General features: G+C 34.5%; 3 protein-coding genes across 5 annotated transcripts; all 3 read left to right on the top strand.

Moving 5' to 3' along the window:
• Positions 1-25: 25 nt before the first annotated feature.
• On the top strand, positions 26-4,566 carry LOC105828241 (cuticle protein 19.8). 3 transcript variants are annotated; one of them, XM_036292440.1, is made up of 3 exons: positions 26-1,073; positions 1,359-1,989; positions 2,384-4,566. In XM_036292440.1, exons 2-3 carry the CDS (start codon positions 1,978-1,980, stop codon positions 2,654-2,656), a joined length of 285 nt encoding a protein of 94 aa, XP_036148333.1. In that variant the 5' UTR covers positions 26-1,073; positions 1,359-1,977; the 3' UTR covers positions 2,657-4,566. The 3 variants fall into 3 exon arrangements, with proteins under 3 accessions (XP_036148333.1, XP_012521938.1, XP_012521937.1); XM_012666484.3 differs by having other exon boundaries at positions 26-1,470; positions 1,597-1,989; XM_012666483.3 differs by having other exon boundaries at positions 26-1,989.
• Positions 4,567-7,494: 2,928 nt separating this feature from the next.
• LOC105840800 (neuropeptide-like 3) lies at positions 7,495-9,163 on the top strand. The gene is made up of 2 exons (XM_012687870.3): positions 7,495-7,648; positions 8,721-9,163. Exons 1-2 carry the CDS (start codon positions 7,637-7,639, stop codon positions 8,946-8,948), a joined length of 240 nt encoding a protein of 79 aa, XP_012543324.1. The 5' UTR covers positions 7,495-7,636; the 3' UTR covers positions 8,949-9,163.
• A 4,203-nt stretch (positions 9,164-13,366) lies between these two features.
• Positions 13,367-14,877, top strand: LOC105840798 (SKI/DACH domain-containing protein 1). Its single transcript, XM_012687869.3, has one exon. The coding sequence runs from the start codon at positions 13,783-13,785 to the stop codon at positions 14,488-14,490; it is 708 nt and encodes a 235-aa protein (XP_012543323.1). The 5' UTR covers positions 13,367-13,782; the 3' UTR covers positions 14,491-14,877.
• The last annotated feature ends 12,900 nt before the right edge of the window (positions 14,878-27,777 follow it).

The raw sequence follows: 27,777 nt of genomic DNA, 5'->3' as shown, positions 1-27,777 counted from the left end.
TTTCTTTGTGAAGAGAACAAAGGGATAGAAGACGATCTGAGATTAATGATCGACATCTGTCCTCGAATGGATGTTATATGCAAACTATCGCCAGATAGAAGATTTGTTTTTGCCGTATCATTGTGGGGTACGATCAGAAACAGGATACACCTTCCAAGGTTGCGAGATTTCGATGTGGCTGGGCACGATTCGAGTTTCCAATTATTGCCGCCGTTTGCTCGCTAGAACTATAATCAGAAGGTTTTTGACGCATGCATCTCTTTCTCGTCCCATTCGTACTCTTCTATTGATTGTCGCCCTGTCGATGTTGAAAAAACTATTAGAAGGTACTTGAGGAGATCCCTCTTATCCAGCGATATTTTTCTTTTCCGTTCGGACGCGTTGACGCGACGTCAACACATTCCATCATTTTTAATGGAATGTCGGGGTTTCGTTTCGGAGTCTGTCTGATTGGCCATGTGTTTCGACGCACTTTCCTTGAGTACGTGATTCACTTGCTGAAGAGGCTTACATAAATTGTCAGCTATCTAGATTATCGGTATGCGTGCGTATGTGTGTATGTGACCCAGAATGTTATGCTAAAATCGCGACCAGATTTGCGATGAATACCCGACGATTCCGCGAATCGGAAATATTTCACAGGAATACATCACCCTCCTAATCGATTTAATCGTCATTTATTTTCAAATTTTAAATGTATTTGAAATTAATACTCGCGTTAATACTTATTTTAATGCTAAAGATATGTATGCTGAAGATATATTAAATTGAATATAAGTGAATTAGGTACTAGGACATGTAGTATATATGAGTATGATATATGTAGGAGAAGTAATACCGACAATTTTTTGCATCTTAAAAGGTAAAAAATGAATTTGATAATACATTTTTGTAGCGAGAACATAAATTGGCGACAAGAATCTGATTCTTTTTTCTATCCTAAATCACTTACAACAGCCTTGATGGAACGATGGGCTGAATCCTATCGCTTGTCTCCATATCCGAGATATCTGCCCAACTGGAATTATGTAAACGAGAATGGCGCGGATTGTTACGTAATTCTCCCTGCCTAGGTACGTGATCGAATACAATGTATGGCAAGGTTGCGCGACAGGGAAAATGATTACGTGGATTGTGTCCAGATCGGCTTACGGTTGGTAGCTAACAATTAGCGAACAGCTGTATTCGTACGTTAGATCAAATTGGTAGTCGTTGAGCATAGAGCTCCATAGATCCTTGAATTTGTACGTGTTCCGTTCCATCGATCCACGAATCTTGTTCTCGCAAATCTTTGCAAGACCTCTCGTTAGATGGTAGACGTAAATTCTGGAATGTAATTCCTGTTTCTCAATACGTAGAAAGATGAATGACGCGCGACGCGACGATGTTTCAACCCCCAATGCGAGCGGTTGGAAGTTGTCACAAAGGGAAATAAAGGAAAAATTCAAGAGAAATATGTCAGATGTGTATGTACGTATAACATACATACACTATCGAAATATTACCTTTGGAATATAATGCTCCTTTAATTGATTTGAGATATTGTAATTTAATTAGAGTTGGAAAAAATCGAATAAATTCGCGTTTTTTTTTTAGAAAGGCATGTAGACAACGTTACCGGATATAAGCGTGTAACGTTTGCGTTGCTGTTTCGCTAGTCATTAATCGAAGGTCGTTAAAATTGTTGCGAATCAGTGACGAAAACATTGGCATCGAAAGGAAAGCCAGTTGACGATGCTCGTCGTGTTCGTCGACAGAGAAAGAGAGAGTTATGTCAAGAAAGAAAGAGAAAAAGAGGGGAGATTTACGCTTCGGGATGCTCGTTAACCAGGAGGTAGAGGTATCAACGGCCTTGACGAAGTGCCATCAGTTGGGGGTCGAACAGAAACGCTATAAAGGCTTTTGCTTTTTCATTCGGAAGGCAGAATCCTTTCTTTCTTCGTTTCGAACAACATTCTCGACGTTAAACCTTTCAACATGTTCAAGCTGGTAAGTTCCTAAAGTTATCTAATTCTTGTTATAAAAACATTATTTATTAAGTATTTTGTAATTAAATTATTATTCCTTCTTGATTTCACACAATTATCATTCTACATTCTCAAAAAGCAACATTTCATGTGCACGTGAAATCTGTTGGAAAGTTATTATTTGCACTTCTTTTGAAGTAGTTTTTTATTCAATTAAGCATTTTAGAAATATATACTGCAATAACAATTTTTGTGCATTACTGATTAATATGTTCTCCATTTCTTCTTCTTTTTCTTCTCTCTCTCTCTCTCTCTCTCTCTCTCTCTCTCTCTCTCTCTCTCTCTCTTTCTCTGTCTCTCTGTCTCTTTTAGTGTCATGATTATTAATAAACATATGATTCGATTTATTTTTCTAGTACATTCTCTCCGTTCTCCTGACTATCATTTACGCTGCACCTGCACCTGCTCCAGGAGCAATTCTGGCGGCACCTGCGGCAATCGCGGCAGTGCCAGCACCGATTGTGACGGCCAGTAGCAGTCAAGTGATCGCCCGGAATTACAACACGCTTGCTGCAGCTCCACTCGCAGCAGCTCCGATCACCTACGCCGCAACGCCCTTGGCAGCTTACAGCACTCATGCCGTTGCACCTGCAGCGTACACTGCCTATTCTGCACCCATTTTGCTGTAATCCATAAATCGAAATCGATTGCCTATGTATGGATTTCTATTGCAAATTTTTATGGCAAAATTAATTGATTGACAATGTGTCGTTACTGCAAAGGATTAAATTCAAACTTTATCTCGTGACATGTCAAGTTTTTTGTAATCTTGATTAATTTCAATAAATTCTCCATTTTCCCATCTCTCTCTCTTTCTGAATTTTTACCGTATACTTTATTTTTATAGCTTTTATTTACATCTTTTTAGAAAAATTTACCCTCTTCACTACAATTAGGTAAAGTTTTTTTCAACTAGTAGTAAGAAACTGTATTAGTTTCTTTATTTAATCATAGTGATAATATTTTAATATTATTTTGATTATAGCTTTTATCGTATCTTAAAATATTATTATACACTAATTATCTATATGTATAAGCATATCTGGTAAAGATTATAAAATATTTCTTTACAAACGTATTTACACTGACAAATGTTATTTTTAGAAATCTTTAGAATCTTCTTATTTTTAAAATCTTTTTGACTTGACGTATAGTGAAGGAAAACGAGCAGCCGAATATACGTGATACGAGTTTAATTCTCTTAATATAAGGAGAGTGCTTTGGGCAGTTTATGTCACGGCATAATCAAAGAAATAAAAGCAAACGAGAGAGAGAGGGAGAGAGAGAGAGAGAGAGAGAGAGAGAGAGAGAGAGAGAGAGAGAGAGAGAGAGAGAGAGAGAGAGAGAGAGAGAGAGAGAGAGAGAGAGAAAGAGACTCGTTCGAGATCGTCGACGTCGTGTGGCCTTTGCTAGTAATATAATTTTCTCAATACGGTCAGTCCTGTTTTGGTTTCCAGTCTCCCTCTTTCGCTCTTTCTCGTTTAGTCAACCGGATCTCGTCAGAGTCAACGAAGAGAACTTCAAGGCGATGCTCGCATATTTTTTCTCAAGTTCAAGTTCGTCGAGTCTACCCGCGCGCGGAACGCCTTAATCGGCGCCGCACGTTCGTTTGCTTCAAATTATATGGATTGATCGATCTTTCTCTCTCTCTCGAGATATCATCAACAACACGTTATACATCCTGTTACTTTTAGTTACTTTGATTAAATTCTAACTAAATGTAACATGTCGAAAATATTTGATTTTTTAATCCTCTCTTGTTACTGCTATTGATTGACTCTTTGAACCTTTCAAATGTAATTTGTTGCATTTTATATGTATAATATATAAAGTAATACGTCAAATAACAGCGCTAACGTGACAGCTTGATAAAAATGTTAATCTTTTGACAATGTAAAAATATTAATTTTTTATGAAAAATATTCTTAACGTTATATATTTACTTTCACAATACCTTGTGTTAATTTGTTAGGTGTAATTATTAGTTTGCTTTTTGCTTTTTATTTTTTGCTTTTTTGATTACTTTTCAAATATTTATAAAGAAAAAAATAAAAACAAAATATCACCTTTTTTGTACATGATTCTGTTACGTTGCTATGCGCTAAATGCTTTTGACTTACGTATTTTTAATATATAAGTGCAGTATAGTGATTTTTTATTCAATTGTAAAAGTTCGATATTTGATATTGTACACAAAAATAAAAGATAAATATATATTAATAGAGAAATATATGTAGAGCTAATTTAAAGGAAATTTTAAAGATAAATTTAAAAACACAAATTATTAAGGGGAGCAAGTCATGTAACGCGCTGAAAATTGAGTGATTTTTTGGAATTTTGTTTGAGGAAATTATACAACCAATTCTTTTGAAATTTTCAGGGTATGTTATTGTAATATTGAACTACTAAAAAAATATTTTTTGACAGAAAAATAATATATATTTTATAAATAATAATAATGTAAATCTAATGCGTCGACGTTGAAGTCACCTGTCGGCGTGCAATGTAGCGCTACTTGTATTCATCTGAAACAAAAAAACCAAATAGATTTCTTTTTTGTACGGTTTGCGTTATTAATTGTTGAACCTATTCTTAAAGAAAATAATGCAAAATTGTAAAAATGGCGACACGTAGAAAAAAAAGTATTGATTTTTACGAAAAATTTTCGTGTTAATTATGCAATAAAAATAATTTATTTAAACAATACAATTACAAATAAAGGTTCAATTTTAAAAAAGTAGTTTGGAGAAAAACGCGTTTAAAGTTCGAGTAACAAAATCGTGAAAAAATCGTAATTTATTTTAACTTACCGCAGTTTTTTACTAATCTGCGATTCCAGGGCTATAGAGCAGATCTTCCTGTTTTTCAAACATTATTCTAACACAGCCAGGTTAACATTTATTACAGAGAGATCGAAAGACCGACTCGTCTACATGAATACTCCGCCCAATTCGACCGTTCGCTTTTCGACGAAAATAACATAGAAGGAACTCTCAAATCGGTTTCTACTATTTTTTTTCATATTCTACGGAAAATTTCCTATAAATTTAAGCAAGAAAAAAAAATTACTAAAAAATTTTGATTTACATGACTTGCCCCCCTTAAATACAGAATTAATGGAAGTCATTTAACTTTGACGGAAATCGAAAGATGGAAACTAAAATCTCATTTTGCTTGGTAAAATTAGCTTTATTCATGCAAGCGTGAAACGAGCCGATAAAACTTGTCGAAAGTGAATTGGCACCCACTCGTGACATTAAGAGAGCAAGGGTAAACAATCATCTCGATTTTCCTTCTCAATTCAACTTCCACCGAAATGAATAGAATTATTTGCGAGAAATACACGACAACTTTTATTTGTCATTATGGAAGTAGAGATGTATCTGTCAGTGTATTGGACAATGCGTCAATTATACATCCCGTTATTTTCCATCTTATATTCCACGCATTGACAACGCAGACTGGTCGATAGGATGGAAAAATTAAATAACAGTGCAAGTAATTAATCTGTAAGATGTTACAGTTGGTAAGGAATAAACATGTGCTGTGTTAATTATGTTTAGCTTATTGTGTTATCCACGACCGTGTGTTATTCACGAGAAACTATTCTGTTATTAATTTATATAGAAATTTTTTATATCAAAATAGCAAATATGAGTACTTTGTTAGTCTTCGAAACAAAGATTAAATGCTATGCATGAAGTATTCCAATCTGTTGCATTTTAAGTAATAAAAATAAAAAAGAAATTAGATAAATAAAATTGAATTTTCCAAGTAATACATTTTTATATACAAACTGCGTATTCTATTCCATGCGTATCTTTTATATGTATCTCTATTTAATTCGCTTGATTTCATATTATATCTTTTTATGATATATTAAAGATGTAGGGTGTAATATGTAGACAGTTTCTTCTAAAAATTTGTAGACGTCACACGTGAGCTGACGTAATTAACAAAACATTTCTGAAATCTCGGCAGGGATGTTTATCTTAAAATGTATTGCGTCTATCAGATGAAAGAAGAAGAGGAAAGGAGATCGAAGGGGAGGGGGGAATATGATTGACTTTTGATAAATTTCAAGTTCATACATAAATGTTCAAGGCGTTTGCCTAGAAAATTTAAAATAAGCAAGACTGCTTCTATGAATCGATCAAATCAGTATGTAGGCATACTTCAAAATACTCTGTGGCCTCTAATTGAGTCGCAAAATAATTTTAACTATCAGTTACCGTACGTATTTTCACTGGCGTCGTTATTGCACCAGGGTATGACATACCTTGTCCTGTTTAAGTGTTCATAATCTTTACGTTGAGAATCTTACGTTGAGATCTTACATTGAGAAATATACGTTGAACACTTAACTTTTTCCTTCCGTCATATCTAGTCGTCTTACTTTCCAGTTTTTATTAATTCTGCGTGAATTTAAAATACGCAGAGTATGCCAGAGTATCCTCTGGTACGTTAACTAAAAAAAGGGTTAAAGATCCTTTTCAGAAGAATGTGAACGGATAATATCACGGTATACTGTAGCACTCATAATGTTAAAAATTGCAATATATTGTTATAAGAGTAAAGTAATAATTAGTTTTCGACCTTATAAAAATGTAATACTGGTAATATTATAGTATTAACTTGGCTAGTAATTATTATTTATTTTAAAAATAAAAAATACTAACAACAATACTTTTAATACTGAGAATAAGTGTTAATTATTGGCCAAATTAATATTGGCCAGTATTACATTTTTATATATAAAGGTAAGTTAAATTAGTTAATATCAGCGTTATATGAGAAATATTTGTCAAGAATTGACATATAGATAGTTAATTAGGTAAAAATCGCAATTAATTATTGCTAATAATAGTCGAGTGTCTATGATACAAAAGAGTCTTTAAATTATTAACAATGTTCCACATTGTAATTAACGATTAATTAAAAAAAATTTTTAATTAATAGATTACCATAACGTAAGTATTAATTAAACTTTTATAAGTAATTAAATTACTAGCCGTGCAATTCATATAAATCTTTTAATGCGTATTGATAGAAAAAGAAAATACAATATCACAAAGAATACAATTTATTTATAAAATTGATATATTATTTAATAATCACTTGGATCATAGAAAAGTTAGCTAGGTAGTAGCTTTTTGCGATATATTTTGTGATATACAGGTTTATTTGTCGAGAAACTCTATTAGTAACGTAAGTATATATTCCTGTTGGTATCCGAGACAGAAAAGGAGAGTAGTTTGACCACGCCTGGCCGTCACGAGGAACCTTGAAGAATCATCACGCTCACCCCTACCCCATATTAATGTACGATCGCGCAACAAAGCTTCATTGGTTGACGGCAACAGCGACTAAAAAAAAAAAAGGAAGGAAAGAAGAACTCGCGGCCTAGCGCGCGTTCGTTTTCCACCTGAACAAGGCGACGCCCTCTTCGAAGGTACGCTAAGAAAGCGCAAAAGAGCTAGCCGGTGAAGGAAGGTGGAGGTAAGGAGATTCAGCCAAGGGATTCCTTGTTGCTATATAAGACGTCGTACGTCGTATTTTGGAGTATTATCATACTGACTGCAAAGCCAGACATATACACGAGCTCCAACATGTTCAAACTGGTGAGTCAATTGAGATTTGTTCTTAAGATTTATTCTTTTATATTTTTTGCAATTTTTGTCTCTCTCTTTTAAATGGAATCGATTGGCCGCTAATATCTATTCTTCTCGCATATCACAATCGGATATATATAAGTATATGGGATACGTCGATATTTATATATTTAATTTTCTCTCGAATTTCTAACACTTGTAATATCGATTTGTATTTTTTCGTGCATTACTGCGTCTCATCATCACAAAGCATTTTGCGGTTATTTTTTATTGTATCGGAAACTTTACAAGAAATTCGATTTTTTTACACAAATTTAAAATCTTGTACTTTTCTAATTTCCACTTATAATCACGAATATTTTTTTCACTTCGCACACTCGCGATTTTTTCAAAAGTATCGCAGATTTATTTTCGTCGCTGATAGAAATACGCGTTGCGAAGACTTTTCAGCAACATAACGTACGTTGAGAAACGTATATTCTCTGTTTCGGTGATTTATTATATAAATGTTCTAAATTAATTCATCAAATAAATTTAACAATTACAAAATAAAATTTCTTAAAAGTTGAAAGAAAAGATGCAAGATATCTTTATTATCTTACAGATTGCCTTATTTTTTATGTACAACACTGTGTTATATAAAATTGTCTTAAATGAGCATTGTTAATATACCACGCGAAAGAACTTGTTGGCCATATAGTTATTGTCATTACCATTTGCGATGTATCGTCGTTATCGATGTATCATATGTTAACAAATTTTTTTGCTGATATAGACAGACTTCTTGATGTTGCAACGAAAATGTACCACTAATTTTTGTATCTGCTAAAATTTTGGCTGTCACGTATAGAATTTGTAAATTCTGCTTCTATCAGTAGTATATTAGATTGATTAAGTGCAATACATATATGTACACCGTATTTGTTAATCATTTATCTACCTTGACTAATTTTTACACACATACTATATAATTTTTGTTCAAGTTGCAAGATCATTTTTTTGAGTGATATTGATGAATAAAATTATTATATATTATGTTATTATATATACTATTATATATTATATTATATCACTGTTACAGTTGTGCTTGTTTGCCTTTTTGGCGTTTGCCGCGGCTGCACCTGCACCTGCACCTGCACCTGCACCAGCACCCGGCGCGATCATCGGCGCCCCGCTTGTGACATCTTATAGCGCACCCATCGTTTCCGCTCCATTAGCTTACAGCGCATATAGTCTACCGACTTATAGCGCATATTCGGCATATCCGGCCTTACCGTACGCGTACAAGAGTTACGCCTACGTGGCCTAATCGTCTAAACACCGGAGGACCAGGCATCGGAGATTAAGGACTAATTTTCATAGCACACTTCACAAATTGATCAACGCTCATGAAATTTTTTCCAAAAATTAACCACGGATTGTTTTCTGTGGTTCATTTTTTTCATTACTTTTACATCAACTCAATTAACTCCACACTTGCATTTCATTAGATTCAGAATCAATAAAACCGCTTAAAAGCAATTACATGAATGTTTCTTATTCACACATCCTATCTCTACGATTTATTTCTTACGTAAGAGAAAAAGAAAGGGGTAGAAGGAAGGGGGGAAGAGGGAGAGGGAGAGAGGGAGAGAGGGAGAGAGAGAGAGAGAGAGAGAGAGAGAGAGAGAGAGAGAGAGAGAGAGAGAGAGAGAGAGAGAGAGAGAGAGAGAGAGAAAGAGAGAAAGAGAGATCATTTTACATCCAAGACAAATCAAAATCTACTGTTAGACTTGTTATATTTATATGACACTATTTTTGCATTTATGTAAGTTAAACTATCTGGAAGACCTACTGTATCCGAACATACGCGTATAGAGCGTGGAAAGTATGCAGATTGACGCAATGCTCTTAAATATACATGTATGATGCATACATATCGCGAAAGAATCATCGATGACGTGCAAGCAAACGCGTCCGTATTACGTATTATAGACATGTTAAATGGACATCAATATGTTATTTTGAGGAATTCTTTGAGATGAAATTAGACAGATACGAATAAACCTATCGAATATTCTACGTAACTCGAATCTATGGAAACTTTCTTTAATTAAACTGTATGAATCACTTTCGAATTGGAAATAAAATATTTCAAGTATTTATCGCATCCAAATTTTTAAATGGTAATTGTAAATAAAAAACAAAAAGAGAATTAAATCAGAGTATAAAATGGAATAGTATTGAATAGTATTATTAAAGATAATTTTGTACAAAAGTCAAGAAAAATTTTGGTATTATTTTCTAAGAAATTCAGAGAAGTGATTAAAGAAATTTACGCACGCGCGAATAAGTGAGACATTATGACTCTTTAATCATTGTAAGACAAAGTCGTCCTCGACGCAACATAACTCTGTTCTCACTCGTTAATGGTAATCTGTTGCAAAAAGGCTGTTACGTGTCATGTTATTACGTTATAAATCTGATTACGTAAGGATCGAACGTAGGAGAAGCCACAACACGAATAATCACTTCATGTTGTCCAACACAAGCGTTCTTCAGAATTGGCATGTGTATCGCATAACAGTAATTAGAGATAGTTCGAAAAATATGCGTTTTAGATCCTCGCAATGCCACCTTTCAAATTCTTTCAAATTCTGCCAAATCCCTAGTCTTCTCTACGATGACAAATTTTCCATCCATCCATCCATTTCCATTTAATAAAAAAAGGCCGTGGGAACGCGAGAAGTTCGCTCGTGGTCGAGCGGTATTGTTGCCGCTTTTCCGCAAATACATACACACATATACACGCGCGCACGCACTACACACACACACACACACACACACACACACACACACACACACACACACACACACACACACACACACACACACACACACACACACACACACACACACACACACACACTAGTAATTTTTATTATTTATTTTAAAACGAAACATATGTGACCTTGCAAACGCATGTTTGTAATTCTTATAATTATAATTACATAAATATGCGAGATGGGTTTTAATATATTTGCGTTTTGTTACGTGCTGTTGTCATAATTAATTCAAAGCATATTACGCATACATATTACGCATACATATAATTGTGTAGGTAACATAGGCTATTCTTGGAACATAAACACCCTTTATATAATTATTCAATTTCATCGTTATTGAAAGCTCTCAAATTAAGAAGATTTGAGGCATAACAATACCTACATTGCATTATCACATTACATGCATTGATAAAACGCAATCAAATTATTCTTTTTTTTAAATTAATTTAGAATAATGTGTTTATAATTAGTTACAAAGTTAATTTTTTATAATGTTTTTTATGTCAAATGTTTTTATGGTCCTATTTTAAATTATAATTTTTTGGTTATCTTGCTAATCTGACCATGTACTTCAATTTTAAAAGTTAATTTTAAAAGTTAAATTATTTTGATTTACTTCGATTAACATTTAGTTCAGTAATTTCGTAATTAATAGCAATAAGAAGAATAGGTGAGATTATTCGCTATTTTCTGAGGAAAAAAGCAACAAGACAACTGAGGAAAAAATGACAGTCAAGTTTTGTATTGTAAGCTATAAAATCTATTTATACATTTCTAACTGGCATTGTAGTGTTGCATAATCAGCCGAGTTTTTGTCATTGCGCCCTATGCGCAGTTATGCAAGTTACCGACAATAGTATTGGTTTTCGTTACATGAGTGTCAGTAGACGTCATCATCAAGCATGATCACATACATGAGAAAGTGATAATAGACTTGCAAAAGATACGAGAGATAAATAATTGAGATCGTACAATTGATAACGAATACACGCAATCGACAAGGGATTAGTTATATCTTAAGATTACTTTCTAGTTCGTGTGCGGAAATCATGTAAAAAAATATGTAGATGGACATTTAATTAATGTGCGTTATACACAAGTACTCTCTTGCTTATTTATTAATTTGTATCGCGGCACGTAATCGAATATTTACAATATTTTTGTATTTGACATAGCGAATTTACCAGAGTTTATATATGAAGGATTAGGAAAAATTAAAAACTGTAAGTTGAAATCACGTTGCATTGTATGTTGTATAAACTCCAACATCCAAAGATTAAATAAATAAGTAAACAAATAATTTTTTAGATTTAAATAAATTAAACAATTCTTTCTCTACTTCACATGCTACTTTATATTATTTTAATGCCTACAATGTTTTAAATATTTATTATTTTTAAATGTGTGTGTGTGTGTGTGTGTGTGTGTGTGTGTGTGTATGATTAATATATATTTCTGTTGTTAAATATCTCTTTTCTTACTATTTCTAATATTAGCAGATCTGGTGACATTGAACAAGTATTCTTTATCGAGTTATTGATTCCAAGTAAAGGCGATAGCAGCAGAAACGAGAAGAAAGTGTCGATTTGCAATTAGTTATATATATCGCGCTACGCGTTTCTGTCCACGTGAATTAAATTTATATAGTGTTAGAATATTAGTCAATTGATTAAGCGCAATTTAGGTATGGAGCTGATTCAATTAATATTACATCTTGAGTATTATGGCTGTCTTTGCCAAGATAAGATTAAAATTCCGTTTATTCCACCTTTATACGTGTAAATGTAATTGTTTTTTAAGTAGTCATCCATTTTATTATAAGAATTGAAAATTATAACTAAATTATTGTATTAGAAAAATTTTTACAACTACTTTATTGATGTAGAAAATATAATATTTTTGTTGGGAAACAAATAATTGGCACTGCATTGTTTCTTTACAAAAAAAGTATATTTTCTCATTTATTCCTCGATATCGATCGGTAGATTTAATAATCGCAGTATAATTAATTATTTCCAAGATTTATACTATAAATGGAGAGAAAGAGAGGGGGGGGGGAGAGAATTGAGCAATGGCAAAATGGTGTATTTGGTGTATGATCGGAATTCTATAAAGGTTGGGATACATAAAAAAATTTAAACAATAAGACGTAAATAAAAAGGAAATCACAGTTCAGATTTCCTACTGCTTACGTTATATCTTAAATTTTTGATTGTGATTGATTGATTCGCTTACTATTTAAATTTTACTGCTTAAATTATGTCCTGACCCTTATGGATCATTAAAAATTGCGCAATCATACGCAATATTATACGTAATAATTGATCGATAATGTCACCATAGATAATCAATCGAGAACTTACGAGGCATATACGGTGAAAAGAAAGTTTATATTTAATAATTAATTAATTAAAATAATACAATCAAACTTAATCGAAAGAGAGAATATTAAATATCATTATTGCACTTCTCTTAATTCCTTAATAAATACGTAATCCAAAGTTGCTAAATATAGGATTTATATTGAGAAAATATTTAAATTAGTTAAAAAAAATATGTTATTTATGTTTTTTTTGTATAAACACTTGTATATATGATAATAAAATACAATATATTATAATTTTTTAAAAAATCAAGTCAAACTTCTATGGTAATTGACAAGTTTTTAAATGTATTTGGAAAAAAAGGTACACCTAATATATACGAGTCACATGTTTATGGCTATCTTCTTTTAAATTGTTGTTATAGATACTTTGATTCGAAGGCTAAACTTCCGTCATAGTGATGTCTCGTTTTTATTACCGCTATGCAGCTCTGCACAGTTTCCTGCAACCCCCTCGACATCCTTGGCACACGTACTCTCACAGGTGGATAGCGGGGCATGCGCGTGTTCCCGCGTTCACTTGCGAGAGTATAAAAGATTGGGTGTAGGGTGCACCGGACTCAGTTTAATCTCGTGAGCAAGACATAATCGTCCTGACGAGAAGAAGAAGCAATTGAGAGCGAACAAATGAACGAGAGAAAAGAATAAATTAGTGTTTGGAGTCTCAGATTGCTAAAAGTAACCAGTGCGTCTCTCTTTCTCTGTGTGTATAAGAGTCTCTCTCGAGCGACTTGGAGCGAGATACATTTTCGGTCCACACGTGGAAAATACGCGATATAAACATATCCTCAAAATTCCGACAACAAATGACATCCACGTGAAGCGATTCACATAACAAGAAGTGATATACTCGCTACGGCATATTTAGTTTAGTCATTTTTGGGACACCCCATTATTTTATGTAGAGGCGTGTGATTTCAAGTGATACGAATCAAATGCCAAACAACATGGAAGATTCCACGCAATTGATCGATTTGAGCGATCACTGGCAGCATCATCATCGACATCATTATTATCATCATCACCATCTTTATTACCATCATCATCATTATCATCATCATCATTGTGATAGAACGCCCCTAGGCGAAATCGGTGACGATGAGTGCAGCACCGGCAGTGGCTGCAGTAGTAGCGGCGGCAGTACCGGAAGCGGTGAACGTCTATGCAGATCCAGCAGATCTCCGAGTACCCATTGTTATCCAGAGCGGCTACGAGGGCGTTCGACGCGATCGCAAGAGCGGCTCAGCACGAGCGTGCAGAGATCGTCGGAGCGCACCTGGAGTTCTCCCGAGGACAGCAGAAGTCTACCTCGTGGTGGGGTCTCTCCCTTACCCTACTCTTCCTCCAGTCCCTCGGATGCCCACAGCAGCAGTGATAGCGACTCCCTCAAGAGGACTTCCACTGCTGAGACTCTACGACGGGCCTTTCAGACTCTGAAAATCACTTCATCCAAATGGGACACCAAAAAAGAAAAGAAGCACGCAAAGAAGAGTCCGAAGAGAATCTTGCGTAGTCCGGTGCCCTACATATATGTCCGAGGACCATCCGGTCTACCGACTCAACGGATTCCTCGAAATTCCGGCTTTCAGCAGCAAACGATACATCCCTCCTCCTGCCAGGATCTGATTGATCTTTATCGATAAATCTCTATCGATGTGGACTATTACAAATTTGGACAAGATATATGTCGTGAATTTTGGTCACAAAACCGCAGGACTAAAATACTTTGCCAGAGCGGAAACCAAAAAAATAAGAATAAAACGCACGATTGAACGTCATTTTTTTTCATCATCTCGCGTTCGAGATTGTGTACGTCATCACGAATACGTCATCGACGAATCTTTACACACGAATCACCCTGTTCATAATTTCTGAACTCTATCTACAGATTTCTTTCTCTTTTTCCTCACTCGTCGTTTATTTGATTACGCGAAACTTTCCGAGACAAATGCTTCTCTTCCAAGTGATACAAGTCAAGCGTAACTTCGACTTATCGGTCGCGACGTTTGAATAAACGATACAAATAATCAGAAAAGAAAAAGAAATAATTAACGTAAAGCAAGATTATATTAAATTAAATATAACCAACGAAAGATTATATATATATATATATATATATATATATATATATATATAAGCTGCAGATGATCCTACATATCGAATGCAGTAATTATTATCAAAGTATTATTAATAATATGAACAAAATAAATAATACGAAAACTTGTCAATTATTTTCTGAATTACTAATTGTAAATTAGGAAGAAAATGAGATCAGCTTTCGTGTATTTAGGATTCTCTGCACAATAATTTCTAACCTTTTATAATCTTTATACTAAAAACTATATCGATCGCCATTTAAATGTTCAAGCTAAAACACTTATCACAATACGTAGCATCTGTAATTATACTCGACTCAATTAGATATTTTTCTCTAGTCTAAATAATGTTCTCTAATTAAGCGTATGCAAAATACTTATTAAGATGTGCGAACCATGCAGACTGATAGATTTAATGTACATTAATTCATATTATCACTTATTAATAAACATACACTAAGAAAAAAAGTTGTTAATTTAACTAAATTTTTCAATTTGATTAAATTTCTTTAATTTAACTATTTATATATTTGATTGAATAAAATATATAAATAGTTAAATTAAAGTTTAAGTATTTTTGTATTTAAGTTAAATACGTAAATACTTGAAGAAATTTAATCAAGTTGAAAAATTTAGTCAAATTAACATTTTTTTCTCAGTGTATGTAAGATTTTATTAATTACATGCCATTGTTAACTTTATTATAATTTCTATTAGTAAAAATTAAAAAAACTCTTTAATAAAAAACAAGAAATTATATAATAATAATAATAGTAATATTACAAAAAGATATAAAATGTAACATGCTGGAAAAAGCGATTTTTAAATTTATTTCAATAAGTCTCTAAGGGTCGGTTGTTCCAACTTTTGGTAAACTTACCTATCAGATAAATATATGTTTGTCTTTATTTATTTAAGAAAAGAAATAAAGATAGACACATGCTTACCTGGTAGGTAAGTTTACCAAGAAGTTAGAACAACCGGCCCTAAGGCTTCAAATAATGTTATAGCAAGAGTTACAAATGCATTTTGAAAAAAATCTAACAAATAATAAATAAACTATTTTTTGTTTATACTTGCCATTCCTTCATTCATCATTGCCGATTATGATAATGGCATATTCGTACTTTTATCGGCAATAAGAGCCGTGATTCGTTAGTCGTGCGATAAAAGTCAATTATATCGATGACTTTTTAAAAATTAGTATCTCCAAATTATTTCAGGTCCAAAAAAATACTGCCCTTAATAACTCGTACTGCGATTATAAATTCCGTATAAGCATATCACTCGCGTAAACCGATCTTACTTGTGTAAAGAAACAAATATTTATTTATATAGTATTAAAAAATCAGGTATATTTAGAAATTTCTTTCAATATATTATTTACAAGAGAGATGTAAATACATAATTATAAAAATTGAAATTGACATGGCGTTGAAACATGATGCGATACATATCACACACTATTGATATTTTCCAAATTAACACTCGCAGCTTTCAAGCCACAAAAGAAAAAAAGTGTGCTTTCTTTTTCTCTCTCAAATCTATCGAAAATTTATATCAAAATTACAATGTGAAAACCTGGCTCGTCAATATTTTTTTTTCATGATAATTGTTATGTAAACGTGGCAAAAAGCCAGAGTAATTAGTAGGACACAATCGTACTATGTAATTATTATTATTTATTAAACAAAAAATGTACAATGTGTACATTTTTTGTATAAATATCCTCGTCAACTGGCAAAGACTGACTAATCTCAAAAAATTGAAAAATATGACGTAAAACATAGATACAAAAAAGTGAAAAGTGAATAAATAATCGTGATTCATTACAAAAAGAAATAAAATTAGCACGCGCGCCTTAGAAGGCTGTATTTCGAAATTCACTGCTAGTATTAAAAATCTGTAGTTCATGTTAGGTATACTGGTAGTGAATTTTGGAACGCAGTTACAAAGTTTGCAAACTTATCTAAAAAAAGTCTATGCGATTCATCTTTAGTGCCTTGTAGATACTCTCAAGCGTGTATCTGTACGATTAGGTATTACCAATAGGCAAAAGTGCGAGAGAATCAGCAGGAACAAAATTACATCCGACAGTCATATCTGCAGGTTATCATTAAATGTATATGTAAATATGATGTAACTACGTAAAATAATCGTCATGTATTATAAAAATGTGACGAGAAGAAAAATGAAACAAAACCGTTATTTAGGACTAAATATTTTGTACTGTATTTCATCTATATTGACATTTACATTTCAAATAAACGTTTTTCATTCTAAAATCTTCTTTTTACTTTTCTTTATCAAACTATACGTACATAATATAACATAATTAAAAATGCGCAAATATAATATAATAACACACTTAACACTTATAAAACATTAAATAATCAGAAATAGATTGGCAAAATAATAGTAAAAAATAATAATTCAAATAATAAATTTTACTTTAGGATAAGTTACACAATTTTTATTTGAGGGAAAAACGATACTTGGAATTATACATTTCTTTTTTATTTATTTTACTTATACTGTTTTGTATAAAGCTTTATAAAATACAAAAATATTAACACACAAAATAACGTTTTGCATGATTTTTATATCATTTTAACAGATCGAAATGATTATTTCGCAATCGATTCTTTATTCGTAAACATTGAAACTTATCCTAGATTATAGTGTACGTTAAGAATAATCCTGCCGAGACTTGGCACACTTGTCCAAATTCTATGAGTTAAAGTATACGTAAAATCAATACATAAAAGCAGATTAATGTTTATTTCCACTAATGTATATTAGCTTATATCTCCCTTTAACTTACTTTATCTTTTTCTAGTTCTAACAATTGAAAACAGCTAAGGAATAAGTTAAGATTAAAATCAAAATTAATCTACATCTTTGATTGAAGTAAACAAAAGTGAACTAGATGAACACGAACAAATACTTGTTTCAAGTTTCAGCGAATGCTAAGATTGTAAGGAGTGCGTAAGATGTTTATTCGTTTATTTGTTTGTGCTTATATCTTTGATCTGTATTCAACTTAATACGTTTACATACATTGAGCAATATTTTTTGCTATAACCAGAAAAAGAGTGAGTATAAAGCATGTTACAGTCGCGGTATATGTTTTTATCCATGGCCATGACAGAACTAAAGCCCGACCTAGTTGCAGGAGCTTGTACCCCTATGTGACGTCAAGATGTGCAGGAGACCCATTCACGAGTCTTGGACAAAGTAGATCGGTAGATATAGTTTACTTCCCTGAAATGTCATAGTTCATTCAATGATCCGAGTTAGTTCTCTTCCTTTCCTTTATTTCTCGCGTACTCACTGTCCACCTTTTCTCTTTGCCATTTATAAAAATAGTTCTTTTGTTTAACGCTTAATATATTTTCATTTTCACATAAATTTGTAATTATTTCAATTACAATTTATTCTAATTCAATAAAAATTAATTAAAGGGTTAAGTAAATTTTTCGTGTTTAAACTTATTATTTAAATATTCACGTTTCCGCAGCATCAATTTGTTTACTACTTTTACACACACATACACACACACATACATACATACGCGCGCGCGCGCGCACGGGCCTCACACAATTGATAATATATTTATCATCTCGCAATGTTTATTCTATATCTTTTATTAATTTAAAATTAAGTATTACTTTAGGATTATAATGTAATTTTATAATAATTTAATGCCCCTTTTCTTTGCTATTTTACAAAGATTGTCACGGTTGGCTTCAATTTTTTAACAATAGAGAATTGTTGTTAGCAAATCGTCGTCAAAATCAATTAAATTTTACCTATTACCGTCATACAAGTACAAAAAAAACTGAGCAAAATAATTCATCCCCGAGTATAGTAACTTTCGCAGTAATTAAATTTTAATAATATACTATATAAATTCAAACTATTGAAATTCACAAATTCGTAGAAACTTGCTGCCAACTTTCAAAACTAATGAGTACTTTATTGGTTCCACAGGATGTCAGAACAATATCATGCATGCCAAAAAGAACCAATAAATTGAAACACAAGTAATTTAACGTAGTTTGCAGCGTAAACCCTACTGATTGTCCACGAGCCTTCGCTTTCTCTTCCCCTACGCAATGTCTTTGGCCTAGTTTTCTCATCGACGTAGTGACGTCATTCACGTCATTGAGAAGGGCACTGACAAAGCGTCCCAGTTACTACCGTCGTCGTCGCGCAATGCGGAACGAATTCGGTCGGGGCTTAATCCTGTAGCCTTCGACCCTTTGTCGCGGTCAATCTTGGTTCTCACCCCTCGTACATGCGTCAAATAACTGCGTGTAAATAGTCGCGGTGACCCATTATCAATTTCTACTCCGCGCGAATGATTGTTACGTGCGAGATTACATGCCTCAAATGGCAGTTAATGGACCACTTTTAAATTGACATAGTTATTAAATAAGAAAACTTATGTAAATGAAAATATTTATCTGAGGAAGCTGTTAATAATGAAGTTATTAATGTAAATGTCGGCCATCAGTTAAGTTTTATCTGACAAAGCTGAAAGTTAAAATATATAATAGATAAATTAAAAATTATCAGATACAGAATTGTTTACACAATTTATTATTAATTCTTTCTTCTTTTCTCTTTTTTTAAGTATAATATTTGTATATATAATTTCACAGATTTTTAAATCTATAAAATTTTTGTAAAAAAAGTTGCTTTATATTTTTGCAGTTTTGCTTTAGTAAACAAATAAGTAATCATAAATTTACAATTGCTTATTTGATACAAAATTTCATCATAAAAATTTACTATACATATTTAAGTTAATTATAATCCCTAATGCATGCACTGGTTGATGCATTCCTTTCGTCGACTTTGTGAGAAGGACGTCGAGCTCAAGTCAAATGAGTCAAATCGATGATTATCGAGAACAATAGAGAGAGAAGCGGATCCGTCCCCCATTCACCCCATTTATGCCTAGTCAGCCAATCAGTCGCATATGACGCGCTCGCGTCTGGTCCATTGGTTGGTGGTGCACTGTTGGAACGAACGCTAACTTCAACCTCGAGGGTTCGTCGAACCTCCTGTTCCATCCCGATGATGACGCGATTGTTGCGTCACGTTGTCATAGTGACGAGCCAGTCCTCTCTGGACCACGCACGCCTGGCGGGAAACTAGAACTTTGACCTGCAATCGGGTCAATAGACGAATGACACTGAATGAACCTATGGCATCTCTTTTCCTTCGCTCCCCCTTATCCGTCTCGAAAGAACGCATTTCACTCTTTTTTATGCACTTTATCATATTTTAAATGCAAGTAATAATTTTGGATCAGATTTTATATATATATACATATATGTACATACATACATACAATAACAAGTATGCTTACATCTGTGTAAGTCCTGCGTTAATTGTATTAATTTTCTGATCAAGTCTCATGCGCATTTTATACCTTTGACATGTTCTTTAACAAGATGATTTTGTTCAATTACTCATATTTATTATTACATGATTAGGCTCGAATGCAATATCGTCTTTATATATACAATATATATATATATATATATATATATATATATATATATATATATATATATATAAAGACCTGTTAGATAAAAAAAAGAATAAAAATATTTTACAGTTACATGAACAGTTACAACAATTATTTAGATCATAAATAGGTGCAGCTAATTTGCTATAATTTACCAAATATACCAAATATGTTTTCCGTCAAGCCATTGAGTAGGTGTAAGCGTTATTAAAAACTGTAATCCATTTGTATCCGGCTCAGAATTTGCCACTGATAATAATCCAGCTCCTGTATCAATTTTAATATAATACATAATTCTAATTCGGTGCATTGTACGTCCTTGCTTGATCGCGAGATTGTTCTGAAAGAACGCATTTCACGTGTCACATTTTCTTATATACACATGAAAATTATAAATTCTCATTACTTCTTATTAAGAAAATTACAATTTTTTATTTTATTTTTTATTCTGTTTTTACACACACACACACACGCGCGCGTGTAACGTTTTGTATTCTAACAAAGATAGTACAAAAATTGTATTTCAACAAAGATTTTATAAACATAGCGCAGTAAAAATAGAAAAATTGAAAAGTAACAAATATTGTTTATTTCACACATTGTATGCGTTCATTAATATACATCAGTTGAACATTTACGTTCTTAATTTATTTATGAAGAGTAAAATTATCCCGGAGGCCTTTAAGTAAACCTTATTAGGTTTGAGTCTTTGCTAAGTTGGGTTTGAATCTTCGCTAAAGCGAATTTTGTTCCTTCAGTAACGCTTTAGCGAAGATTCGAACTTAACTCAGCAGAGATTCAAACCTACTTAGGTTTAAGTCTTCGCTAACTTAGGTTTGAATCTCTACTAAGTTGAGTTCGAATCTTCGCTAAAATGTTGAAAAATTGGAAAAAATGATATATCAAAACAGCAAGGCTGAACAAGTTAATATAAACACACCAAGTAATATCAATAAAAGAAGAAACTCCCAAAGAAATTACCCCACAACAGACGAAGAGGGTTACGCAACTGATAGAGGAGGAAAAAACAAAAATACTACACATAACAGAGGCACGGCTGGTATCCAAACAGGAAAGAACAGCGAAACAATGAATGCAGGAAAGCTGGCAATACAGAGATATAAGGAAGAATGGAGGGACACCCGACAACCCTCTTCCCCAGAAATCTGGTCACAACAGCGAATAAGAACGAGAACTGAAAGAAATACGGAAAGAGAAGTATTTAAAAAGCCTACACAAAGGAAGATAATACAAAATAGAGTTAATGTACAAAATATTCATAACAACGTATACAAAAACGAAATAGATAGGCAAGCAACAAATAACGCAAATAGGATACAAACAAGCGGGAAACAGCACCAAATAAAAAGAAGAGCACCTAAGTCAGCGGCTGTCACACTAAACTGCGACAACAATTATAGATCTTTTGCGGATGTCTTAAAAAAAGCAAGAGAAAATATTAAGCTAGAAGACATAGGCATAACAAACACGAAAATTAGAAAAATAGCATCCGGGGGAATCGCTATTGAGATACCTGGAGAAGACATGGGAGAAAAAGCGGATATTCTAGCAAAAAAATTAAAAGAAGTATTAGAAAAAGACGGAGTAAAAGTATCACGCCCTGTTAGGAGAGCAGAACTTAAAATATATAATTTCGACGAATCAGTCGAACCATTCGATATAATACTAGAACTAGCTAGAATAAGCAAAGGGTCTGTAACGGAGTTCAAAACAGGCCCAATTAGGACAATGAGAAACGGACTTTGCGCAATATGGGTCAAATGTCCCCTAGAACGTGCATTAAGGATCTCGGATGAAGGCAGGGTAAGAGTAGGATGGGCGTACGCGGGGGTCGAGTTATTAAAGCGTCGACCACTGCAATGCTTTAAATGCTTTGCACTGGGGCACACAAGGCAATTATGCCCATCTAAAGAGGAAAAGAAAGGCTGCTGTTTTAATTGTGGAGGGGATGATCACCAAATTCAATTATGCAGAAACAGACCTCACTGTCCCCCATGTGCAGAGAGAGGTATGGAAAGTGACCACAGAGCGGGAACGGAGAGATGTCGACCATGGGCACCAAGAAGAGCGCCTGCCAGGTTGAACAAAAGAAATCGTTCACCAGAAACACCAGGTTTAGATCAGACGAGAGAAGAAATTATAGGCCAAATGTCGTCCTCACTAAACATCCCCATGCAGGAACTGGAACGAGCATATATTACTGAACCAAGGGAGGACGAACAGCAAGGGGACAATATAGTAATGGAAACTAACGAAGAAAACATGGAGGTAATGGAAATAATAGAAACAATGATGATTGAAAGTGGGGCAAACTCAACAGAGAATATAGAACATGAAGCGGAAATTAGAAAATCACCAGACAGAGAGGAACAGGAAACGGAAAAACCTACAACACCTTCTCAATACACGGAATTCCAAAAGAGGATCACGGGTGACGGGCAAATACCACTCATGCAGGAGGAATATGGAAGGAAAGAAAAAACATCAAATAATACAAAGGGGGAACAGGAGGAGTGCCCCACAAACGAAGAAAAACTATAACATATAATGTATAGTTTACTGCAAATAAATGCAAATCATTCAAAATACGCGCAAGATTTAGCCTACCAATTTGCCAGGAAAAATAAAATAGACCTAATAGTATATGCAGAACCTCATAGCGTAAAGCAAAGTCAGATCAATTGTGCATCGAAGGATAAAAAACCTTTGGTGTTAATAACGTCAGATAGACTGACAAAACAGAAACCTTGCGTGGTAATGGATAAAGGAAAGGGATTCGTTGTTGTAAAATGGGGAAAGGTCGTTGTTATAGGGGCATATTTCTCCCCAAGCAAAAACAGAAGACAATTTGAAGACTATTTGGAATCCCTAACCAGACAGGTCAATAAATATAAAAACCATCCGTTAATGATCGTAGGAGACCTCAATGCAAGATCTAAGCAATGGGATATAAAAGAAAACGCGAGAGGAAACTTGGTGCAGGAGTGGCTATCCAGCTTGGATTTAATCACTCTAAATGAAAATAGAGAATACACCTGCATCCATCCGAGAGGTAAATCGGCGGTGGACGTGACAATAATAAATAACAGTGTTTTAAATATGAAACCTAAATGGACAGTTGACAACAAGACGGATTCACTATCGGACCATTTATACATAATTATAGAACTGGAAAATAAAAATGACAAAAATTCCAGCGTGGTAAAGGTAAAATCAGAAAAAGCGAACAGGTTAGCATTCCCCAAATGGAGTATATCATCATTAAACAATGATAATCTGAATACAGCAACAATAGTTAATACGTGGACGAGGCCTGAAGAAAGCCAAACAGCGGTACAATTAACCAAAACAATAAATAGAACGTTAAGAGATATCTCAAACTTCTGTATGAGTAAATCAACAAGGCCAAGAACCAGACCAGTTTATTGGTGGAACGACGAAATAGCCGAACTCAGAAGCAAATGCAACAAACTCTGGAGAAAATCCACTAGAGCTAGAGGCAAAAAAGACCCTGAAACACAACGGAGACTAGATGAAGCTTTAAAAAACATGCGGAAATGTTTGAGGAAAACAATCAAACAAGCTAAGATCAAAGCATGGCAAGAACTAATGGATACTCTGGGAGCGGACCCCTGGGGTAAACCATTTAAAATAGTGCTAAATAAACTGAGAAAAATAGATTTCCCTATCACACAAAGTATGGACAAAGAGCTATTGGAGAGAACCCTAAAGCACCTATTTCCAATACAGGATGAAACCACAACACCAAACATAGTATGTAACTGGCAAGAAAATTTTGAGGTAACACAACAGGAAATAGTAGAACTATTCAAAAAGATCAGTAACAAAAAGGCACCGGGACCAGACGGCATACGAGGCTTTATCCTAAAAAGAACTAGTAATTCGATGCTTCCCTATTGGACGCAATGCTTCACGAAATGCTTAAAAGAGGGATATTTCCCTTTAGAATGGAAGGTGGTACCCACCTTGTCCTCCTCAAGAAACCGGGAAAACCGGAGGGAATACCAGGCTCGTACAGGCCAATTTGCTTATTGGATGAAGCCGGAAAGCTACTTGAGAGAGTCATAAGCCAACGAATTATAAAATTTCTTGAAGCCAACAATCGTATCTCTGATAACCAATTCGGATTTAGAAAAAACAAATCTACAATAGACGCCATCATCAAGGTCAAACAAATAGTGGAGAAATACACTAGGAAAGACCAAATTGTATTAATGATCAGTCTGGACATATCTAATGCCTTCAATTCACTGCCTTGGAAGGTTATAAACAGGGCTGCCGAGGAAAAGGGTATTCCTAATTACCTGAGAAAGATTCTACATAGCTACCTGAGGGACAGATATCTGGTTTATCTCGACCATAGAGGAGAATATGTATTTAGAAGAGTCACATGCGGGGTACCACAGGGATCTGCTCTGGGACCCACCCTCTGGAATCTAGCCTATGATACGGTACTAAATACCGTAATGCCGTTGGATATGGACGTTATAGGCTTTGCAGACGACACCCTATTGGTTGCCACAGGAAAAAACGTGAAACATGTAGTGACAAGAGTGGAAATTGCTCTGGGCATACTCTTCTCTACAATAAGAAAATTAGGGCTGAACATAGCCACAGAAAAGACAGATGTAATGATATTCGGTAAAGGTACAAGTCATCTACCCGGAACAAATATTAACATAGAGGGAACACCTCTAACTATCAAGAGATCAATAAAATACCTAGGATTGATTATTGACAACAAGTGGACTTTTAACCAACACATTCGAGCGGTTATACCAAAGGCGGAAAATACAGCGCTATCATTATGCAGGCTAATGCCCAACCTGAGGGGACCAGGAGAGAGATGCAGACGATTATATGTCGAAGTCGCCCACTCGGTCCTGACATATGGAGCACCTCTGTGGGCGGACAAAGTAGGAAAGTATAGGGACATAAGATTAAGTCTTCGCAGGTTTCAGAGACGACTAGCACTAAGAGTGATAAAGGCATACAGAACCGTCTCTTTCGAGGCCTCGATGCTGTTGGCAAAAATGGTTCCTATCGACATAATAGCCAAAAAGCATCAGGCTGTTTTCTTTAGAATAAAGGAGGTATCCGAAAGCGGCGGGCATCCAACTATTAGAGATAAAAAAATTATACGAGCGCAGGAATGGGAAACCGCGCTAGAGGCGTGGAAGCTAAGAATAGGGAATTGCGAGCCTGGTACAGCAGGCAAAAGAACGCGCGAAGCAATACTGCCGGTCTTCGACGATTGGTACAACTGTAAACTAGGAACGACATATAGACTGTCGCAGATAGCGACCAATCACGGCTGCTTCAACGAATTCTTATACAAAATTAAAAAAGTGGACACTCCGGTGTGTGCACACTGTGGACTCAGAAATGATGACGCACAGCACACACTGGAGTCGTGCGAAATATGGGAAGAACACAGAATAAAGCTGAGACAGGCAGTTGGCCAGAACTTAAAATGGAAAGAATTATTTGCAATAGTAATAACGGATAGCATGAAATGGAATGCTCTACTAGAATTCGCGGAATCGGTCATGAAAATAAAGGAAGAGGCAGAGAGAGACAGACAAAGGGAGGAAAGAATGAGATCCTCATAGTTTCTCGGTGATTGGTCGCTGTCTGCAACGGCCATCTAAACAGTGATGTAATAGTAATAAATAGTTCTATACAAAACAGCGCAGGGGGGTACCGCAATATACCCGGGGCCTGGCGAACCTCCGCTCCCGAGCCAAATAGGGAAACGCGCATACAGCAAAACAATAGGTAAATCCCGTATAGATGCGCGACTGCGCTACGGGTCGCGGGCCCGTCTGGGGGCGGGGCCGCTGTTCGGGGCCGGCCGGCTTCGCTATGGCTGGCTGGTTCCGGGCGGCGGGCTCGGCTGCGGCGGGGCCCGGGGCCTGGGGTGTGAGCGCGGCCTAAATTAAATTAAGTAGCGAGGGCAAACCCTCAAGGGACGCGGGGTCGTCCCCTGATGAAATAGCCATAAGCTGTGCCGGGGGACGGGTCCACATGCGTCGGTTATGGCTAAGCCGTAGGGAGTGGTTTTTTAGTGGGTAGGCCATGTGGGCAGTATCGTAAGCGATGTGCCCGCATGGAATCCCACACTACCCGGGTGTACGGGCACCCGGGTGTCTTCGGCCTCCTGACGGTAGCAACCACTAGGTTGCTCCGCCAGGATGGCCCGTACGAAGATTTTTCCACTTCCTCGCAAAAAAAAAAAAAAAAAAAAAAAAAAAAAAAAAAAAAGGCTGAACAAAATTCGCTTTAGCGAAGATTCAAACCCAACTTAGCAAAGATTCAAACCTAAATTAGCGAAGACTTAAACTTAACCTTCTTTAAATCTCTAAGTTGGGTTTGAGTCTTCGCTAAAGCGTTATCTGATGGCTGGACAAAATGCTTCAGCGAAGACTCGAACCCAACTTAGCAGACATTTAAATCTAAGTTCGTAAAAACTTGAACAACAGTATGTATTTATCAGTATGTATATAATCTTTAATTATTAAATGTATACATATATTAAATGTTAAATATTTTAATGTTTTTAATACTTTTTCTACTTTTAATATACTTTCAGAATTAAAAAAATTTAATTAATCTACAGTCTTTGATTGTTAAAAAATAAAATATTATTGTCATTCTGCAAAAATTTATAATTTTTTTAGAAATAAAACGTAACATTTCTGAAATAGCCTATAAAAGTGGATATTTCTTTGAAATAACTACATTGTACTACATCGATGTAAGAAATATTTGTTTAACGGTCTATCAATTCTATAACTGTTAATTCTGTTTTTACCAATTAAAGTGTATGTACACTAAATCGTCCATTACGGACAATCGTTATCATCATTACAGGAATTTCATCAACTCGTAAGTTTCATCACAATAGCGATAAAGTACGATTATCATAATGATATCCGAATTCCACATTCCACATTGTTTCTAAATACCGTTTTCTTTTATTAATGCATGGCCAACAGTTTAATTTTATTTGTAAGCAGATGACACTACTGATACACTATCAATTCATGTAGACATATTAATTAAAATCTATTAATTTAAATAATATGCTGCCAAATCATTTATACATTACAGACATTCTTCTATGACTACTTGGATATTTTTCCAATAATTTAGGTATACATGATATAGATAGAATTAAAATGGCTGGAACTAAATCCGATACAGTACGTAATGTATACATTAATTTTTCATCGCTCATATTACGTATT

Source organism: Monomorium pharaonis, chromosome 9 (assembly GCF_013373865.1).
Source record: "Monomorium pharaonis isolate MP-MQ-018 chromosome 9, ASM1337386v2, whole genome shotgun sequence".
In the NCBI taxonomy this organism is placed as follows: domain Eukaryota; kingdom Metazoa; phylum Arthropoda; class Insecta; order Hymenoptera; family Formicidae; genus Monomorium; species Monomorium pharaonis.
This window is presented reverse-complemented; position numbering and strand designations above follow the sequence as displayed.

Bases quoted from the DNA above. Each gene is read 5' to 3' on its own strand.
- LOC105840798 (XM_012687869.3), top strand. From the start codon at position 13,783: ATGCCAAACAACATGGAAGATTCCACGCAATTGATCGATTTGAGCGAT.